The sequence below is a fragment of the Ylistrum balloti genome, unplaced genomic scaffold (assembly GCF_031769215.1).
Source record: "Ylistrum balloti isolate Yb309-2 unplaced genomic scaffold, AGI_CSIRO_Ybal_v1 Utg369960, whole genome shotgun sequence".
NCBI lineage: Eukaryota > Metazoa > Mollusca > Bivalvia > Pectinida > Pectinidae > Ylistrum > Ylistrum balloti.
The window spans coordinates 351,175-370,508 of record NW_026782058.1 but is presented as its reverse complement, the minus strand read 5'-3'; the positions used below and the strand labels follow the sequence as shown (position 1 = coordinate 370,508).

General features: G+C 32.9%; 1 protein-coding gene across 1 annotated transcript; it reads right to left on the bottom strand.

Moving 5' to 3' along the window:
• Positions 1 to 1,057: 1,057 nt before the first annotated feature.
• Positions 1,058 to 12,018, bottom strand: LOC132547539 (cytochrome P450 4A25-like). The gene is made up of 12 exons (XM_060211302.1): positions 11,798 to 12,018; positions 10,999 to 11,200; positions 10,188 to 10,315; positions 7,806 to 7,930; positions 6,596 to 6,658; positions 6,142 to 6,265; positions 4,751 to 4,880; positions 3,638 to 3,761; positions 3,171 to 3,366; positions 2,580 to 2,662; positions 2,260 to 2,325; positions 1,058 to 2,131 (listed from the first exon to the last, which is right to left on the bottom strand). The coding sequence occupies exons 1-12, from the start codon at positions 11,960 to 11,962 to the stop codon at positions 2,011 to 2,013; spliced, it is 1,527 nt and encodes a 508-aa protein (XP_060067285.1). The 5' UTR covers positions 11,963 to 12,018; the 3' UTR covers positions 1,058 to 2,010.
• Between the last annotated feature and the right edge of the window lie 7,316 nt (positions 12,019 to 19,334).

The window sequence follows — 19,334 nt, the reverse complement described above, 5'->3', positions numbered from 1 at the left end:
CACATAATGACACAAAATGATTTACACACGATATAAATGTACACACTCTATAACACACAACACATGTTGACACATGATGATTTACACACGATATAAATGTACACACTCTATAACACACAACACATATTGACACATGATGATTTATACACGATATAAATGTACACACTCTATAACACACAACACATATTGACACATGGTGGTTTACACACGATATAAATGTACACACTCTATAACACACAACACATATTGACACATGATGATTTACACACGATATAAATGTACACACTGTATAACACAACGCATTGACGTGGTCTGCCACGCACAAATATATTGCAACCTTGTAACATATGGCGCTTCTTGACACATGGTGTATAACACACGGTACTTTTGTGTGCATAATGACACATTGTGTAACACGATACGTCGACGCACGTTGTGATACACACAATGTATATTTTCACACATAATATAAACACACTGAAATAAACGACACATCACCGCATGATGTGTTACATACGATATATGTTGTCACTCTGTGTGTAACACACGACACACATTGACTCACTTAGTGTAACATATGGTACATACGGACACACTTTGTGTAACACAAGACATATATTGACACAGTGCGCAATACACGACAGATATTGACTTATTGTCTTTTGTACAAGTAAACTAACACATTGTGTGTAACACACGACATATATTGATGCAGGGCTTACATGGTGCATGAACGAATTGTACACGGACAGTGTCATGCAGACATACATGTAAACATAATATTCAACATGATAACACAGGCACACTGACAAATGGATAGGTATTGTCACACAGACATATTCAGACACGGATATACTGACACACGGCGATAATGACACATACCGATAATTAAAAATATCTTTATAATAACAGTGAGTTGAAAAATTTAAATTATATGCAAGACAGCAGTTACATGAAAACATACGACAAAACATAAAATATACCCAAAGCTTCAAAAATAGCCATTAGTTGGGACTTCAGAACGTTTCTGCATCATTCTGTAATATTTATACCCGTTACCCGTATTATTGCACTTCATACCATGCATTTTTCTGCATTGCGACGGTGGAAAACAATATAACGAATGTTTGTTTTAAATCGCTTTATTCTTTGTAAGAGACGTTTCATAAAATTTTCTAACATGCTCGTGAGATCATGAAACTTAATCATATCTTTAAACTGCATATCATTTTCTACAGCAATGTGGGATCGACATCAATCATAACGGATCAAGCTGATAACAGCTGGCGGGTAATGGCCAGTACTTCGTAAACGGCTGGAACAAATCTCTTTTGCTCGTATTAACGAGCTGTACGAAATGATAGGCAATGGAGAAAGATTGATTGATATCCATAGAAAGAAACGGCAGCGTTGGAAGAAAGCATAAAGAATGGAGATACAACAAAGAAAATATCGTTAGTCTGACAACCGCAAACGGAAATTTTATAGTTAGATCCATAAAAAACCAGTCCGGTTTATTTTCTGTTCTGTATGGAAAAACGGCCTTGTTTTGAATCAACTGAATGCTAAAAGCTTGTTTGAGCGGTAATTCTCGTCATCTTCTGGAGACTAACTATGGATCACTGGAGATTAGAATATTCACAACATAAAGTTAAGAAGTTTAAAGCAAATCAATGTTCAATTGCGTTTGTTTTTCTTTGGCTTATTTCCGAAAAGTGTGACAAAAAAATATGACCTCTGAATATATACGACTATCATCTTGCGAGTATTGTAACTAAAGCGTTATACATGGTGTGTAAATCTAGATTTTCCGTAACAGAAATTCTCAAATAACAGACATATTCTTATAAATACGACACACCTTCACTCATCACATCAAGAAAGACTTGTTATCAGCACATCAAGTGTCACGGCTCGTTACGCATCGGCGGTATTTATTTTGATACGCATGACTAATAGTTTACCTGAGGTAAATACTTGAAGAATGTGACCAACCAACCAATAGGTTAGTTACAAAAACACAGATGGGGGATCCCTTTCCTCCAGAATGACTCTAACCCCGAACTGTGGTCTCGTTACTACTTCCGGAAAGATTTTCGTCTCGTGGTGGGGATCAAGTTTAATCCTGAATCTGAAATAACAACAAGGATTTTCGGATAGAAGCAGTTCGTTTATCAGAACAAAACAAACACATAGCCGTAATAGATGGTGGAATATTGATGATACTTTAATTCGCGATGTTTCTAAGATGAAACGTACCTTTGTATAATCCTTGCAATCAACACTCTCTGTTCGTTCATTGCGAAGTTTTGTCCAATGCAGTTTCTTATATGAAACAAAGAGAAAAAAATCTACGTTAGACGGATAACTTCTTCAATCAACTTAGAGATTGTACCAGCTATACTTACTATAGCGTATATCTTTTTATACATAAAAATGAAAAATATTAATGCTATTCAGATCACCTTTGATTTTGTGGACAAAAATAGGTGTTTGAAACCTTCTTATTTCCATCGCGTCATTGACATTGACCTAAAGTCGTGAGTTTGACTTTAATATGTTTCCATGTTGATACTGACCTTGGTCCGGCGGAGAAGGGTACGAAGCTGAACGGATCATCTTCCGAATTATTCTTATCCAGAAATCTGTCCGGCCGAAATTCCTATATTGCAAAAGATCATAGAAGTTTGTTCAAGTCCTACTGTTCTCAACATCTCAACACATCAATAAAAGCAGAATAAAGAGGTTAAATCCTCAGAATTTGTGAGTGTGTTCCACCTGTCATTACTTATACAAGGAACATCTGTTAGGATTATGCAAATCGATCTCATCATTATATAGTCTTGGTTTGTCCCAATTCAAAATGAATCAGTTGGAATAACTAGTATTAAACAAAATCAGTGCTTTTCTAGTAATCATTTGATTACGTCGTAAATGATTCAAATTAATTTTACTTGTAATGCAAGGCGAGATATGAATTGTTACAAAGGAATCTGGCACTATTTGAAATCTTGAAGCGGTCTCTTTTGATATAATATATACACTCTGTATGAAAACTCGGTACACTTCATCAAGCTTAATTCATTATTCGTTTTGGGATTAACAAAACAAACAAACAAACAAAAACACACACACGCAAAAAGAAGAAGAAAAAAAAAGAAAACTCTAACCATATGGTCTGGGAATACGTCCGGATGGTGATGCATAGCGCTGATGTTGATCTCAAAGACGGAGTCTTCGGGGAAGAGGACATCATCCACCAAGACAGGTTTGGTCAGTCTCCTACCGATCATTGGTACAGGACTGTACATTCTCATGGTCTCTTTGATGAACAGGTTCAGGTACCTGATGCTCTTGATGGAGTCCCTGCATTGAAAATGAACTGTTGTCAAGACACAAAAACTTCAATATAAAAATGACTCAACATTATGTTATTAAAGTACTCTTACGAACAGTAGAGGGTATCAATAGGTCAAATGAGCATTCCTTTTATTTGGCATGCATAGGCGATATGAATGGCAATCGGATAAGGGCTAACTCAATCAAACGTTTAAACGGTGTTGATTATCAGATGGAAACGGCAGTTACTGAACACGTTTTTCATTGTTATAACATAAAAAATATATATTCAGCTTACCAACTCATGTAGTTATTGTTGTCAGTAACAGAGGTCAACTCATTGTAGATTTTCTCTTGTTCCTCAGGGTATTTTGCGCAACAGTAAAGCGCCCAGGTGATAGCAGACGCGGTAGTGTCATGACCTGTAAAAGTGATAATTTCCTCTTCTGAATGTTACAAGAATTTGTGTTACACCCATCAGTTAACAAACGTAGTATCAAACAATTCCTATCTGGTAGTATACCCGTCAAAACACAAAATTGTGGCACTCAAATACTTAAATATCAACCGCCAATTATTGACTTGCGGAAACTGAAGGGTGAGCAATGGCAGTATGAATAAAACGAGGGAAACAAAATAAGCAGCGAGGGAAATATAACTGAAGGCAAAGGAATTGTTATAAAACATGAGAGGGAGTAGGTTTAAATGCGAGAAAATCTAAGAATTAGGACAGTATGATAATAAATACGAGGAAAACATTGAAGGCAGCGAGGGAAGTATGATTAAAGGCAAGGGGAATCTATAGCTGGTAAGCAGCGAGGGAAGTGTGATTAAAGGCAAGGAGAATCTATAGCTAGTAAGCAGCGAGGGAAGTATGATTAAAGGCAATGGGAATCTATAGCTAGTAAGCAGCGAGGGAAGTGTAATTAAAGGCAAGGGGAATCTGTAGCTAGTAAGCAGCGAGGGAAGTGTGATTAAAGGCAAGGGGAATCTATAGCTAGTAAGCAGCGAGGGAAGTGTGATTAAAGACGAGGGAAATCTAATTAGCAGCGAGGACAGTTATTCTTGTCATCAAAAAGAGACAATCTTTACTTTTAAATCAATGGGGAGACGACGAGGTGAAAGCCCAAATAAAATAAAGATTTTAAAGCTGTCAGCATTCCTATAAACATATCTAGCTGGTAATATGATTTTATTATCGGAATTAGCTATGAAAGTTTTCTGAGAATTCTCGTCAAAAGTTGGCCTGTTGATATTGATATACCTTACAATACATATATTATTTAGTTGTTATCTTGTATATATAATTTTCCCGGAAAGAAATAAACTCAATCCATGTAATAGTGAAACCTAACATAGTTAGTAAGCATGCTTTCTATATATATCGGAAAGAATTCAGATTGGCACTTACCTTCAAATAAAAATGTGTCCACTTCCGCTCTGATGTCACGATCTGATAATCCTCTCCCACTTTCGTCCTTCGAATAAAGCAGGATCTCCAAGAAATCCAAACGCTTTCTTGTGTTTTGGTTTTCTAAACTCTATTGTCATAAAAACACAGCGATGAAGTATATAACGTACTCGTTAGATACGTTTTATATTCTGTCAATATAATGTAGCTTAGTTTACATTGATGCCAGGCCGTGTCATTTTGCTTTGATGACGTGGTCAGTTTTTATACTATATGACATTATTGTTCTTATGGAGGTCAAAGAACCACCATTGCTACCTAGTTTAGCTGATACAACGTACACGAGCATCTCGAGGAATTATATTTATATTATATTATGCTTTATATTTCACTGACCTTATGACCTATCTCATGGAACATTATATTTCACTGACCTTATGACCTATCTCATGTAACATTATATTTCACTGACCTTATGACCAATCTCATGGAACATTATATTTCACTGACCTTATGACCTATCTCATGGAACATTATATTTCATTGACCTGTATGACCTATCTCATGGAACATTATATTTCATTGACCTGTATGACCTATCTCATGGAACATTATATTTCACTGACCTTATGACCTATCTCATGGAACATATTTCATGGACCTTATGACCTATCTCATGTAACATTATATTTCATTGACCTTATGACCTATCTCATGGAACATATTTCACTGACCTGTATGACCTATCTCATGGAACATATTTCATTGACCTTATGACCTATCTCATGGAACATATTTCATTGACCTGTATGACCTATCTCATGGAACATATTTCATTGACCTTATGACCTATCTCATGGAACATATTTCATGGACCTTATGACCTATCTCATGTAACATTATATTTCACTGACCTTATGACCAATCTCATGGAACATTATATTTCACTGACCTTATGACCTATCTCATGGAACATATTTCACTGACCTGTATGACCTATCTCATGGAACATATTTCATTGACCTTATGACCTATCTCATGGAACATATTTCATTGACCTGTATGACCTATCTCATGGAACATATTTCATTGACCTTATGACCTATCTCATGGAACATATTTCATTGACCTTATGACCTATCTCATGGAACATTATCTTTTATTCACCTTTATGACGTCCAATGGGTACTCTACGATAATACTGAGTTGATAGTTAAGAATATTATGTGGTAGTACATCATGTTTGCTTGTTCATGGAATATTCATTCTTCAGTAGATAATAGTTATTGTATTGATTCAAAATTTTCAAATATAAAAGGTGAAGGTTGGAAGCAACTTTATGTTACATGCTATAGTCATAATTGTTTTAGAGAACATGTGTAATGCATTACCATATCACCACGTCTTCGCTCGATTATGTCATCAGCAAAAGTATGAACATGATTGCTCAATCTACGAAACTCTCTTCCTTGTGGGGAAATGATGAACATCCAGTCCAAAAACAGCCATGGTTTACTGTGGAATAATATACAAAAATGTCAGATACACTATTTTGTGTTAAGAAAAGAAACTATAATAAAAAAAAAAGACTTGCTTTTTTTTTTAATTTGGAGTCAACAACAGTTTATGATATATTGGTCCATTTAATTTATAGCCCATTCGTAAATACAAATCAAATTTGAGAAGTAAAGGAAAACTTATATCATTGATTTATCTTACAAACATTGCAGTTAAACGTGTATAATCTAGTCACTGGCCCTCAAAACACAGTCGTCATAGACATACACATGTAAACACTTTTCTCTATAAGCATGACTAGGATAGCTACATTATCTTTGTTCTTACAGTGTTCGCTCAAGACAAATTTGGGTAAGCCTCCTAACTGCTCTGACGTATGGATGTGTGTCCCTGTAATCGTATAGAGTAATTAACATCATAATCACATTAAATTGCATTAAAATGAGTACAAACATGAAAATCTTAATACCGAGTAGAAAATCCAAAAGGAAAATGTCATTGCTATATGTTTTGATAATGAATTAAAGCGTTCAAAATCTTAAAAGGATGGGTTACCAAACTGAAATAAGAATTTAAAAATTGAAAATGCTGAAAAATGGGGGCAATAACTCTCGAAAATATTATTAAGTCAAAATTCAGTTAATGAAAACACAAATTGATGTTATGGTTTTAAAGCCTGTAAAGTTTCACGGCAATCGATTAAATAGTGAGATATATCCAAAAAAAGGGCATAACAAGTTAGTGCTGTCCTCAGTACAATTGTGTTTGATGTAATTGATATATATATATATATATATCGCATCCCTAAACCACTGTAATTGATAATGGGATTTTAGCATTAATATTTCATTGCTATCAGGTGCTGCAGTGTATATACAATTCTATATGTATTTTGATACATTGAACGAAATATCGTATTGGTGTGTTTATTTCCTTATCATTTAATAGGATAGGGCATTTTACTACGCTATGTATACTTGTACGTGTTATGTACGTGTTAGTAACAGGCATTCTTTAAGTAGTGAACCTAATACTCTATCCGTTTTACGCAAAATCATGTCACGAGTTTAAAACAAATTAAAGTTCACAGTAACAAATATATAATATGATATTCAATATTCATTTAAAGTAGAGTATCCCACAAGGAAGTTTGACGATAGTGCAACCATCTGTTTCCTTTTGATCAGACAGAGCTGGTCAACATATATTTATATATTTTACCATAGCAACATATTTACATGTATATATGCAAACATTATTTTTGTCTATTATCAAGCTTCCGTTGTTACCGGTCAGATTGCTAGTACTGAGTGTATATTATCAGTATAAACAACGCTTCAAATTTTTAAGCCCTGTCAACCAAAAATATCATTTTTCCTAGTTTGTTGTTTTTTCATTTGATCGTGATAAAACATAATGTACCTGATTGTGCAGAACTTCCTTGTACATATCAGTTTCTTGTAGGTTATAGATTCGTCTAACGGTATAAACCCGAGGTATCATTGGAGGAACTATGCTGATGTGTTTACAGACTTACCCTTTCTGTTGAACATTTCCCTCATACGATAAGGAGCACCTCAACATAGTGTCCAGTGTAGCCAGTCCCACCATCTCGTAGATTTCTATACTTTTCCCATCCTTTGATGCATTCAGCAGCTTGTCCTGTTAAATGATGTAAAAACAAAATATTTAATATTTATATATAATAATATTTATTATAAATCTATTAAGAACACTTTGCTGTTTTATGAAGGGCGATGTAATCGTAATATCATATTATTGTAATATTAAGCGTAAAAAATACAAAGTTCTCATATCTTATTTGAACGTTATAGCTTTATATCTATATATAATTTATTATCATATATATATATATATATATATATATATATATATATATATATATATATTTGCTAAAAAGATTTGTATTCTTTCAGTGTTTACTCAAATGAGTAGATACTGGAGCATGGATCTAGCGAATGATCAGAAAATATAGTACACAAGGTTACGGTATAGTATTACGTAGAATTCAAACCCACAAAAGGGATAAAGCGAGATATTGATGTAACATGATGACCAGGATGGACTGGTTAATTGGCAAATTCGTGACCACATGTAATACAACATATCTTTAATAAATAGATATTACGACGACATTACAACCGGTGTGTGTGTGGGATAACTTTTGAATCGAAAAGATGATATAGACCTTGATGTCATGTGTGTTGTATTTACATTCAGGACTGTATAGACTTTAATGTCATGTGTTTTGTATTCACATTCAGGACTGTATAGACCTTGATGTCATATGTTTTGTATTTACACTCAGGGCTGTATAGACCTTAATGTCATGAGCTTTGTATTTACATTCAGGACTTTGATGTCATGTGCTTTGTATTTACATTCAGGACTTTGATGTCATGTGTTTTGTATTTACACTCAGGGCTGTATAGACCTTGATGTCATGTGCTTTGTATTTACATTCAGGGCTGTATAGACCTTAATGTCATGTGTTTTGTATTTACATTCAGGACTGTATAGACCTTGATGTCATGTGTTTTGTATTTACATTCAGGACTGTATAGACCTTGATTTCATGTGTTTTGTATTTACATTCAGGACTGTATAGACTTTAATGTCATGTGCTGTATTTACATTCAGGACTGTATAGACCTTGATGTCATGTGTTTTGTATTTACACTCAGGGCTGTATAGACCTTGATGTCATGTGTTTTGTATTTACATTCAGGACTGTATAGACCTTGATGTCATGTGTTTTGTATTTATATTCAGGACTGTATAGACCTTGATGTCATGTGTTTTGTATTTACACTCAGGGCTGTATAGACCTTAATGTCATGTGCTTTGTATTTACATTCAGGACTATATAGACCTTAATGTCATGTGTTTTGTATTTACACTCAGGGCTGTATAGACCTTGATGTCATGTGTTTTGTATTCACATTCAGGACTGTATAGACCTTGATGTCATGTGTTTTGTATTTACACTCAGGGCTGTATAGACCTTAATGTCATGTGTTTTGTATTTACATTCAGGGCTGTATAGACCTTAATGTCATGTGCTTTGTATTTACATTCAGGACTGTATAGACCTTAATGTCATGTGCTTTGTATTAACATTCAGGACTGTATAGACCTTGATGTCATGTGTTTTGTATTTACATTCAGGACTGTATAGACCTTAATGTCATGTGCTTTGTATTTACATTCAGGACTGTATAGACCTTGATGTCATGTGTTTTGTATTCACATTCAGGACTGTATAGACCTTGATGTCATGTGTTTTGTATTTACATTCAGGACACTATAGACTTATATTAATATCACCAAGTTAATGATATACATTAACGTGGTGATATACATTTGTTATTGAAAATAAAAGAGCGTTGTATTACAAATGTATGTAAAGACGAAGTCATGCATACTTTATATATCATACGGTCGGTAATGGAACTATGGTTTTCAATGACTGAAGATGCCCATCGTCTGTTTTTCTACTAAATGCCGTTTTTGTTAAATGTCAGGCATTTCTCAACGTCGTCTACTTTTTGATTCTGAAGATCATCAGCACGATAAGTGAGACCTAATTTTTTTTCTAAAAGGTCGATTCTTTTCAGTAAACGAAGATTGTGGCATTATAAGCATGACATATTTATAACACCAATCAGTTTGGATGGGAATCAAATATTTTCTGCTCTGAAGAAAAGGCGGGTCCTCAAAGATAATGTTATCTCCAAAATATTTCATTTTTACGATATGACTTTCTTGCATCCGTTTCACTATCTTTGAAAGATACTTTGGGAAGCTGTATAGAGATATCAAACTTCTGATAAAGAATATGTATGATAACCTTGCAATCTTATATAAATATGTTACGTTGAATACTTGCTAAACTTACTATAAGCGTATCAGCCACATCATTATACGTCGTTACATAGGACTTGAGAATATCGAAGTGAAATGCTGGTGTAAGTAATCGTCTGTTTCGTTCCCACTTGGCCCCCTCACTCAGCAACAGTCCATCACCTGCTCACAAAATTATCTTTACTGTTTGGTAATATGTTCATCTCTTTATATTCCCTGTACGAGTGATATTCTGGCGGCTACAAAGATGTCCATTCGAAATGAGATACATGAGTTTGGTTTAGATGTAACCGTAAATACAAACTGCCATAAAAACTGTGCTTGATTGCAGAAAAAAAATAGGAAAATACCCATACCCATAATCATATTATTCAATGTCGTCATTAAAATGGCGTCATTCAATCATTGTCGTCTGTAAAATGGCGTTTTCAATCATTGTCGTCTGTAAAATGGTGTTGTTCAATCATTGTCGTCTGTAAAATGGCGTTTTCAATCATTGTCGTCTGTAAAATGGCGTTTTCAATCATTGTCGTCTGTAAAATGGCGTTTTCAATCATTGTCGTCTGTAAAATGGCGTTTTCAATCATTGTCGTCTGTAAAATGGTGTTGTTCAATCATTGTCGTCTGTAAAATGGCGTTTTCAATTATTGTCGTCTGCAAATTCGTATTATTCAGTCATTCAAAAATTTGACATCCTACATTGTGAAGGAAACAATTAATACTGAACACTTTAAGTAGAATGAATTTTAAGAATTAAGACTTCTATCTTAAATATAAGTAGTAAATAATTCAAATTAATTGATAACCAAACTTCCCTGCAGCAATGAGAAAAATTAAAATCTTACCAAGCCAAGGGATAAAACTCCGGTAACCCTGGCCTAATCCCTTGGGTTTCGGTTCAGATGACTTGAGCAATAATTTGGCAGTTTCAGGGTGACAAACGCCGAAATAATGACTTAGTGACGTAATCCATGTGACGTATGTCCGCGTGCGTGTCTTCTGTACACATCGTTGTATAAGCTCAAAGTAGTCGGGCACCTCTTTAACCTCAAATGCAAACTTTTATGAATACTATATTATGCGAATTTTATCAGTTATAAAACTTCATCTTCATACCTATTATTGATATATAACAAAACAAAACCATAATTACATTTTTATACACATTTTAATTCGCATTCATGACTTTGCAAGAAAAGTACAGCATATTAAGATTTTACCCGATAGCAGCAATAAGTTTCCTTTAAGTATTGCAAAAGTTTTTATTAACCGCCATTATTTTGCTGTTTTCTATGTTTTTACATCTTTATCTTTTTCCTTCTAAAATATTGTCTGTGTGAGAGTCAGTGGCATGCTAAATATCAAATCTTGACAATTTCGATAACATTTGTAACATGTTCCTTTCAAAAACTTATTCCTACAATGGGGGAAATGCAATCACTATCAAACCAATTTTGTGAGGTAATTGAGGTAATTAGGGTTGCAGGAACATTCGATGACCGCATTACATAAAACAATTATCAACTACCACCATTTTAATTAAATTTCCGTATAATAAAACTGTGAAGGAAAAATGGATAAAGTTGGCTTTGAGGGAACAAATATTTTCGTTATATAAGGTTTAATCTCGGTCAAAATACTTACTAGATTAAGGTTGCCCCAGAGTGGATGCACTGGTCCAATGGTCTGGACACGCCTGGCCGCGTTGTAAAAGTAGCTGTAACGATACATAAACCTTGCGATCCTCCAAAGGAGAATTCCCATGCCAAAGGTGCCACATACGTTCCCTACAGACATAAAGGGCCACATCCCGCTAAGGGTCACCAGAAGCCACGTACTTCCCAAAGCCACACGAGACCATAGCTCCTCCAACATGTTAGACGATCACCTGAAGTTTAACACCAAGCATACATCCCTAGTAACGTTCCATACCGGCCTGTATATACTATACTATAGGCAAGCAGACTGTTAGCAATGATGCCGACATATCTAACATGAACTCTGATCAATTTATGCTGTTGACAGTAGTTCCTCTTCACCAGTTAATCACCGTATATTGGAAGGACAATCATATTGCCATTCCTATGTCGTTGTATTTGCCCTTACACTATATTCATGTATTATATTTTCTACAAATACGAGCCATGTATCTATTTTATCGACACAGAAGTCTTGTTTTTAGCTAGCCTTTACACACGTGTAACCTATTGACAAGTGTTTATCTTATCTACTTACTTATTTTGTCTATATAAATATGTCAGTTCTCAAATGTGTATTTATTTTTCCACACATATATTTTCGATTTTAACCATCAAAGCGCTACCATATGTTACATCTTTAATTGGACGAAGCTTGTTATGGTTCCAAGTTCAATATGGATGTTGTTGATGAGTCATCGTAGTCGCTTGAAAAGTTAACCAAATGATTTGAACCAATACGTTTGTATTTCCTAATTCATTTACGCTATGTTTATGACGATGTTTTGAGAAATTACTCTAAAACATAACTTCCCGTGGAATGGTGCAGTGCTAAAATACCAGCTTTTTTTTCTAAAAATCGCTAGCGAAATATAAGCCCAGCTATGCAACTGTCCAGATTTTATTTTCACACAGGCGATGTGATTATGAGTGAAAATATCCGGTCTAATGAGTTCGTACATATTGACACTCTACACTTGCCTGTATGCTATTTGCCTAGTACATCTGGATAATTTGTTTTGTATATCAGTCATATATCACTGCTTCTGTAGTTAGAGTTTTCTTTTCTTGCTATTCAATCAATAATACGAGGTAAATGCAAAAATTACAGATACATTGCCAGAAAGGAAATCAAAATACTTCAGGCCTATTGCAGCGTTTAATAGAGGCCCCTCTTTCTTTTTTTTCCTTATAAGGTGTGTGGAATACTATACAAATGGCACGTGAGCATCACTGTTTCCACAGCCAAATTAAGATCGTTTTCTTTGTTAATGTTTATATAGTGAAAGGCAGCGGAGTGGTATCCATATTCTTTCTGTCACACTTTGAATCTCTTTATATATACCTCTCAAGTGAACAGCGGCGGTTTTCCACAATGAATACCGGTTCAATTTATTAATGAACGAGTAGAAAAAGTTAAGAATCCCTTGACACATTCAGATGTTTCCTGTTCTCTATATACTTCAGAAGTAGCTTTCGGTGATTTGCCTTAGAACATTCAAAGGGTTCCTAACCACAAGTATAGATTACAGAATATTGAGGAGTATTTATAAAGTAAGAAGCCGTATCTTTACATCATTTCAAAAGTTTGCGGTTATCACTACATATATCATAATTTTGTCACTTCCGTGTTATCAGTATCAAATGTATGTAGTATTATTATTTAAAAAAAAACAGATGGAGGTTCATCGCCTCTTGTTTCTGGCAGGGTGTAAAAGATAGAGTTACATATCTTAAGAGGCGCATATGAGAGCAATTGAAATAAAGACTATAGTCAATTATTGTAGGAAAAGAAATCCGCTTGTGCAAAGCTTGATAAGCAGCGTAAGCACGAAAGACGGCCTTGGTAGCTTACGATGTAGTGTTATGTTTATAGTTACTGGTCAGGTAGAGGCGGATTAAATTATAACATTCCGGATATTATAAATCCGTGTAAAATTTTGTTGTATTAGTATGTACCCGTTCCGTTTTTTACGGCGGCCGGGTTGAATTTTGGTTAGCAGTAGAGATTTTCCGGAAGAGAGAAAATAAAATAATAAAACCCGTGTTGAAGAAATCTATCTTTGTAATCGATATGGACCACAGCCAAGCGAGCCAGTAACAGTAGGTAGTAACTAGACCTTTTAACAGATGCAAGACACAGTTCGCTGACCCAAGAGTTTACGTATTTCTCGAGTGTAGAGCTGTGATACAGTTTTTTTACAGTACGCAGAGTACACATCATATCATCATACTGCAGTTGATAAGTCACCGATAATCAAATGTGTAATATCTATTATTTCTGTATATGGCGTTTAAGCCTGCTGTGTTGTAGATAACATGCACGTTATATACAGACAGCTAAGCACTAAATTCTGCAAATCTATTTAGGATAGTCAACAGTGCCTTCAGTGATATCTCGTAAATTTTAATAGAGTGGCTAATATTTAAGTAAAAATTTTATCCCTATTACTAAAAACGCTTCAATTTTCGTTCCGTGCTTTTTATACAATGATTTTTATTGGTCAGTCTCATCAAATGGCATGCTTTTATTGGTATCAGTCGAGACAACGTATTTTTTCATTGCAGGACACTGTAACGTTTCTATCAATTTCATATTTCTATAGATTCCACTGGTGAAAATGCAACGTAAATCACATCCCGGTCACCAGTTCTGACAGCTTAACGTTAGATGATAATTTTACCATAGGTTAATATGTTGACTTACCTTACACAAGTTCGGCTCTTGTTATGCTGGTCCGTAGCTCTATTTGTGTGTTTATATACCAGAGCGCTCGTACACAGGATATAGTACTTAATCACATCCCAAAGTTGTTTGGATATATTTCCGTGAAAGTGCAAACATATCATCGTATTTCGTTGAAAAAAATGAATGAAAATTAAATCATGACTTTTCATGGGAAATCTATCATTGTGGTACGTAACAAGAAATTACGTTGTAAATATGTTCGATACTCGTTTGTATACCTTTTTAAAGGGTATCCCGTGCACCAATCACCTACATTTCAGCACTTTTAATATTAATAAACATAGCATGATTTCATAAATTATATATTAACAAGGAAATAGCGAAGTTTGCTGATCTATCAAATCAGAATAAAGTGCTTTCTGGGCATGTTAAAAACGTAAACAGCATACGAGCTCTGTTCATCAGAAATTAATTTCAACATAAAACCAAAAAAAATGACCCTTAGAATCACATTTACAGGCATTAATTTTGCTTCAATAATGGAAGTTTCCATTTATTATAAGTAAATTGATTTAACAGTCGAGGATCAATATTTATCATCAATACAATGATATGCTTTGTACTCAGATTTGGTGCAGAAACTTTTTATCACTTCATTGTCCTTCATGTACTTTAGTTTCCGAGAAAAAGATATAGGTATTTCAAGTTTTTTGGGAATTTTCTTTTCACAAAAAAATTTTACTGTTTTGAAAGTGATGGAGCTACTTCCTGTTGTTAATGAAACATTTCACACATTTTACGCATTCCATGCATAGGAAGTGAAAGAGGCACTTAGCCCCGCCTAGCTAGCATGTGCTTCCTTGAATATATTATCCTATACTAAATTTCCATTTTTCGTGAATCTACTTATTGAGCGTATAATAGTAACACATTTCCGGATTTCTCAACTGAAGACCACCTTTCAGTTGAGAAATATATCCCTTTTGCATCCTAACTCGTTGTTTCGTTGAAAATAAGGTATATAAGATAAAACATCACTTAAAACACTATTTGTATCAATTAAATCCATGAATAGAAATTTGTAGACTAGTTATTCATCACATATAACACAGTCAAAGGGTATATCGTTACCTTTGGTTGTGCTCTCTCTCTCTCTCTCTCTCTCTCTCTCTCTCTCTCTCACACACACACACATATTGTACAGTTCTTCAGTATATTCTCATACTTTGAGTTAATTGCACAAAATAAAAACTTATTTTAAAGTTACTTGAACGAGGAGTTAGTCATTGATATATAGATATATATATTATATAAAAAGAAAACTGCATCACACAGCGTGGTTAACAGTGTTACATTACAAAGAAGGTTTAGAGAATCTTAATTATCCAATGTTTTACATGTAACTGACTTACTTGACGTGACTCACGAACCAGCAATGTAGTTGTAGAATAAACTGCAATATTATTAATGCCAGTCATTATGTGCTTTTGCTTTATGTTCACAATATTAAATCTAGAATATAGTATATTATAGTGCTGTGCAAAATTTCAGGTAAAGCGAACGTGCTTTGCTTGTGATGATTTGAATGACAAATACAATGTAGAAGTCTTATATTAGGTTTTGTAAAGGAGAAATGATCTCCTGGCATACATTTTCTATCTATTGTTAAAAATTGATACTTTTTGGTAACCGTTTGTTATCTTTTAGTATATATTTTTCTACTGGTAAACTTCTGTTTTCTATTTGTATATATTCGTTTACTATTGGTATGTATTTCATGGGAATACATTGGTATCAATGGATATATGTTTGTTATCTTTAGATATAGTTTCGTTTTCTCTCGATGTACATTTTTATCAACTATTGGTTTACATTTGTTATCTATTGGTAAACATTTGTTATCTATTTGTTTACATTTGTTATCTATTGGTTAACATTTGTTATCTATTTGTTAACATTTGTTATCTATTGGTATACATTTGTTATCTATTGGTTTACATTTGTTATCTATTGGTTTACATTTGTTATCTATTGGTTAACATTTGTTATCTATTGGTATACATTTGTTATCTATTGGTTTACATTTGTTATTTGTTATCTATTTGTTATCTATTGGTTAACATTTGTTATCTATTGGTTTACATTTGTTAACATTTGTTATCTATTGGTATACATTTGTTATCTATTGGTATACATTTGTTATCTATTGGTATACATTTGTTATCTATTGGTTAACATTTGTTATCTATTTGTTATCTATTGGTATACATTTGTTATCTACATTTGTTATCTTGTTATCTATTGGTTACATTTGTTATCTATTGGTTATTTGTTATCTACATTTGTTATCTATTGGTTACATTTGTTATTTGTTATCTATTGGTTTACATTTGTTATCTATTGGTTTACATTTGTTATCTATTGGTATACATTTGTTATCTATTGGTATACATTTGTTATCTATTGGTATACATTTGTTATCTATTGGTATACATTTGTTATCTATTTGTTATCTATTGGTTTACATTTGTTATCTATTGGTTTACATTTGTTATCTATTTGTTATCTATTTGTTATCTATTGGTATACATTTGTTATCTATTGGTATACACTTGTTATCTATTGGTATACATTTGTTATCTATTGGTTTACATTTGTTATCTATTGGTTTACATTTGTTATCTATTGGTTTACATTTGTCATATATTGGTATACATTTGTTATCTATTGGTATACATTTGTTATCTATTTGTTAACATTTGTTATCTATTGGTATACATTTGTTATCTATTGGTTTACATTTGTTATCTATTGGTATACATTTGTTATCTATTGGTTTACATTTGTTATCTATTGGTATACATTTGTTATCATTTGTTATCTATTGGTATATCTATTGGTTTTTGTTATACATTTGTTATCATTTGTTATCTATTGGTATACATTTGTTATATATTGGTATACGTTTGTTATCTATTGGTTATAATTTGTTATCATTTGTTATCTATTGGTAAACATTTGTTATCTATTTGTTATCTATTGGTTTACATTTGTTATCTATTGGTTTACATTTGTTATCTATTGGTTTACATTTGTTATCTATTGGTATACATTTGTTATCTATTGGTATACATTTGTTATCTATTTGTTATACATTTGTTATCTATTGGTGTTATCTATTGGTATTTGTTATACATTTGTTATCTATTGGTATACATTTGTTATCTATTGGTATACATTTGTTATCTATTGGTTTACATTTGTTATCTATTGGTTTTTGTTATCATTTGTTATCATTTGTTATCTATTGGTATACATTTGTTATCTATTGGTATACATTTGTTATCTATTGGTTTACATTTGTTATCTATTGGTTTACATTTGTTATCTATTGGTATACATTTGTTATCTATTGGTATACATTTGTTATCTATTGGTTAACATTGGTATACATTTGTTATCTATTGGTTAACATTTGTTATCTATTTGTTAACATTTGTTATCTATTGGTATACATTTGTTATCTATTGGTATACATTTGTTATCTATTGGTTTACATTTGTTATCTATTGGTTTACATTTGTTATCATTTGTTATCTATTGGTATACATTTGTTATCTATTGGTATACATTTGTTATCTATTGGTATACATTTGTTATCTATTTGTTATCTATTGGTATACATTTGTTATCTATTGGTATACATTTGTTATCTATTGGTTTACATTTGTTATCTATTTGTTATCTATTGGTATACATTTGTTATCTATTGGTTTACATTTGTTATCTATTGGTTTACATTTGTTATCTATTGGTTTACATTTGTTATCTATTGGTTAACATTTGTTATCTATTGGTTTACATTTGTTATCTATTGGTTAACATTTGTTATCTATTGGTATACATTTGTTATCAATTTGTATACATTTGTTATCTAATTATTTACATTCCTCAACCTACGTCACCCTCTAGTTTCATTCTTGGGCCTCCTGCATTACGTTTTACAAGAAATACAAGTTGCTTGATTCTTTATTCTCATTATTCTGCTTACCTGAAATGCTGTTTGGAATTCTTTATTTATACCATAGTGTATTATATAGTATGTTATTTATATCATAGCGTATTATGCTATTTATTTTGTGTCTTTAGTTTTGTAAAATTCATATTAAAATATTTTAATGATAGAAACAACATCAACGGTTTTGATCGTAGACATGGTCGTACATGTTCGTTATATTTTGGAGAAGGAAATGTATAATATCGGTTGTGACTACATTATCTTTCAGATACCAAATTACAAAGACTTGTTACATACGCTAATTAATACAATTAAATCAAAATAAAATGAATGAAAATTAATCAACTTGTAAGTGCAGAAAGTGCAAAATGGACTCAGATTGTTGAAAGGTTGTGGGGTACAAACTATTTTCAGAAATATTACGCATATAGGCTAAGTGTGTAACACTATCCGGAGGTAAAAGGAAGTATAAACATGGTGCCAATTGGTTAATAGTACTAGTACGTCATTTAGGTCAGGGATGTTGTAATGTACACACCAGTTTCACATCATCAACATAATACTTTAGTATTGTAACATAAAGCACAACAGGTTAACAATTAATTTTCAAATCTCGTTTTACTCATGTTGTGGTCAAATACGGCAAATGAAATAGAGTAGATGATTATATTTTTACATTGTGTCACGCCTATGTATTATTTCAAGACGCGTCACAAATGATTCTTATCAAAATCAAACTACAGTTTTACTTATGTCAGCAAACATAAAAACTAACGA